At 43.5% G+C, this 3178-nt stretch overlaps 1 protein-coding gene across 1 annotated transcript; it reads left to right on the top strand.

Annotated features, from left to right (window-relative positions):
* Positions 1-777: 777 nt before the first annotated feature.
* Positions 778-2715, top strand: insl5a (insulin-like 5a). The gene is given in 2 exon segments (XM_070909496.1): positions 778-1087; positions 2567-2715. Coding segments are annotated over 2 exon segments (459 nt in total).
* The last annotated feature ends 463 nt before the right edge of the window (positions 2716-3178 follow it).

The raw sequence follows: 3178 nt of genomic DNA, 5'->3' as shown, positions 1-3178 counted from the left end.
AAATAAAAGATAAGTATTCTTTACTGTGGTACTCCCAGCCACCTTAGATGTCACTTTATCAGGACATTCCTCAACAACAACAAAATGGCTTCCAATAAAGGAGTCAACCTTTGAAATGTCTTTTGTTTTTTTGTTAATTTTTATATCTAAAACATTGGTCTTTGTTTTCTGCTACCATAGGGACAACCCCACAGCATGCCCAGCAAAACACAATATAATTTCATTGACATCCTAAGTGGGACCTCCACCGCTAATGATCGAAGTGAAATGGCATGCTGAGTATCACATCGCACCATCAGCAGCACCGTAATGACCTGCATGATGGACTGTCAACATTGACTTTTTTCCTCTCATATGGGCCCAAACTGCTGTAAAGCCAAAGACACGCAGGCCATCAAAGTGTTGTAAACTGATGAAACATCTGTTTGACTGCAAGGGGGAATCACTTTGCGTCACTTAATTAGCCGTGTGTGTGTAGTGAAGGTCGGTGCAATCACAGAGAGGCTGAGGAGGCTGCCCTCATCTAATGTGATTGTCAGCTGAGGGTTGTAAAAGGCTGATGGCCGTCACTCTCTCTTAGGTGGGGATGACCGGAAACATAAAATGACTGTCCTGACAGAGTGAGGACTGTGTGTGTGTGTGTGCGTGTGTGTGTGTGTGTGTGTGTGCGTGTGTGTGTGATGGGGATGAGCTAAGAAGAGGCCAGTTAGAGGGAGGAGGGGGAGAGATACTCGGCACTGATGAACTGAAAGGTGGGTGGTATATAAAAAGGGAGAGATGCAAGCATTGGATCAACGACCGGTCCACTGTGCAGCAAAGAAGACTCAAAGATAAGAGATAACCAACAAGAAACAGCCGAGAACAAACCAGACCAGCAAAGAGACAAACCTCCGTGCAGACAGTCAGGTATCCAGTATGCGGGCTCTGGTGGTTTTGCCTCTCCTGCTGTGTGCAGTGGTGCATGTGGACCAGGTGAGAGCGGAGGGGAAGGCAGTGAAGCTGTGCGGTCGAGAGTTCCTGAGGGCCGTCGTTTACACCTGCGGAGGCTCCCGCTGGAGGAGATTCCTCAGTGAGTCAGACATGGATGGTGAGACAACTTTTTTTCGTTTTTGATCCTCAGAACAGCGGACAAGCTGGTCAGTGATAGAAAGAACAAGGACTTTTCTCTTCGGTTCAGGACTAACCTTATTATTAGACGGGTGTACAAGGAAGAATAGTGCAGGATAACATATAAATAGATTTTTCTGTTTCTGCGTAGATTTAGCCTTAAAACATAGGTTCACAATGTTTAAAGTCTGTCTTAAAGCAACAGTCAGGTGCCCATATGAACACTGAATCATTAATCATTCCTTCTGTTCATACCGGCCATCAAGAGATCTCTTTTCTAATGTGCTTCCAATGTAAGAGATGGGGGACAAAATCCTTGTGTGCAAACATGTATTCAGTAGTTTATCTGAAGCCACTGTGATATGGGGCTTCAGTTGTCCGAGTCAGACAAATCAAATGGATATCTTCCAAAGTTACAACATTTTTAGCCCCTCTTTCTGTTCCTATCACTCCACTGCAGCTCAACAGGGAAACACAAAGAGGGAATTTGTACTAAAAAGGGATGTAATTTTGGAAGATATCCACATGATGTGAGTAACAGACTGCTGAACCCTCGTATTAGCATGAAATACACACAAACCGAGGACTGTGGATTGTGTCCCCCATCACTTACACTTTGTGGTGACGGACCCACTCCTGGGCTGCTGCTTGTTAAGGGTTCATCTACTGTAAGAGACATTGCAGACATTGAAATTCTGTTGAAGTGAATCCTGCAGTTTGATTACGGAAATGTAAATGTACATTTTCTGTTCCTGTTTCCCTGCTGAAGTTTGACCTCTTTAAGATCTCATCCTACTTATCTGACTGAAACTGTTCTTCCTCATACCATGTATGTGTTTCATCAAATGTTGAACCCACTTAACTGCTGAGTACTTCTGACAAAGTGCAGGTAAAGATATTAACCCTCAGACTGAAACATAAAACAGTTATCACACTAAAGGGGATTCATGTGTCTGAATGTTACATTTCCATTTGAGCAAACTGCTGTAAATCTCGCTACATGCACTGTATACTGTGTACTATTAATTCAGTGGGTGTGCAGGCAGACAGGTGCCGGATCGCAGAGACATTGTCTGCTGTTCTACCTTATTAGGCTATAGGAGCCCACATATCATGATTAAATGGTGCAGCAGACTGTTTCCCGGCCAGCCTCTCTCTGTTACTGTCTGTCACACACAAACAAACCCAGTTAGCCTATCAGTCGTGCTGATTAGAAAGAGTAAAGTGACACTGTAGAAGACAAATAGCACTGAGTTAATCTGTACAGTCACTTAGAGTTTCCTTATTTAATGGGAACATAGACCTCGATTACACAAGACTTTGTTCATCCATTACACTGTTGGAAACAACTGTGAAACTAACTGACACTGACATTTGCAGAGGAAAAGTGTGTGTGAACCTGGTTATGGGACTAAATCAGAACAATGGCAAAGTTTGTGATGATGTTTTGTTGTTCCAGGTTTGCCCACAGGGGAGCAGAGCAGTTTGGAGAGCGTGAGCAGCAGCAACCCGGCCCCCCAGTTGACCAAACGGGATGTTAATAACATAGTGACCACCCTGTGCTGCCAGGTGGGCTGCAGGAAGAGCGACCTCACTTTCCTCTGCTGAGGCCAACCCCTCTCTTCTTTCTCTCATTCTCCAAGTGACCAAAATGACTCTGTTCTCTCCCATTTTGCCTTCGTAGAAACCAAATCTGAATCAAAATGCTGATGTTTAAAAACGACACGATCACTGCACTGTATGTACAATAATGCTCAGATCCACAACTGCTTTTTTTCTTATTGCTTTTGATATTTTTGTGAGTTATTACTTTAACTTGTGAGGTTTGTGGAGCACTGGAGCATCTGTGAACATAAAAATATGTTTCATAATAATATAAATGAACCTATGAGAATCAGAAAACAATACTACAGTTGAGGAAAATGCACTCAGGGATGATATTCCAGGGTGTAGGACTGTATCACTTCCCACTCAGACTCTGCATACAGAGAAGACAGATGTCTTAGCCCGGGCTTGTGTCCTGTATGTAGACAAATATCCACAGGGTTGCTGGTTTGAAGACTTTCCATCT

This window comes from Enoplosus armatus, chromosome 7, assembly GCF_043641665.1.
Source record: "Enoplosus armatus isolate fEnoArm2 chromosome 7, fEnoArm2.hap1, whole genome shotgun sequence".
Lineage (NCBI taxonomy): Eukaryota > Metazoa > Chordata > Actinopteri > Centrarchiformes > Enoplosidae > Enoplosus > Enoplosus armatus.
The sequence above is the reverse complement of the archived record's forward strand: the minus strand, read 5'-3'. Positions and strand labels throughout refer to the sequence as shown.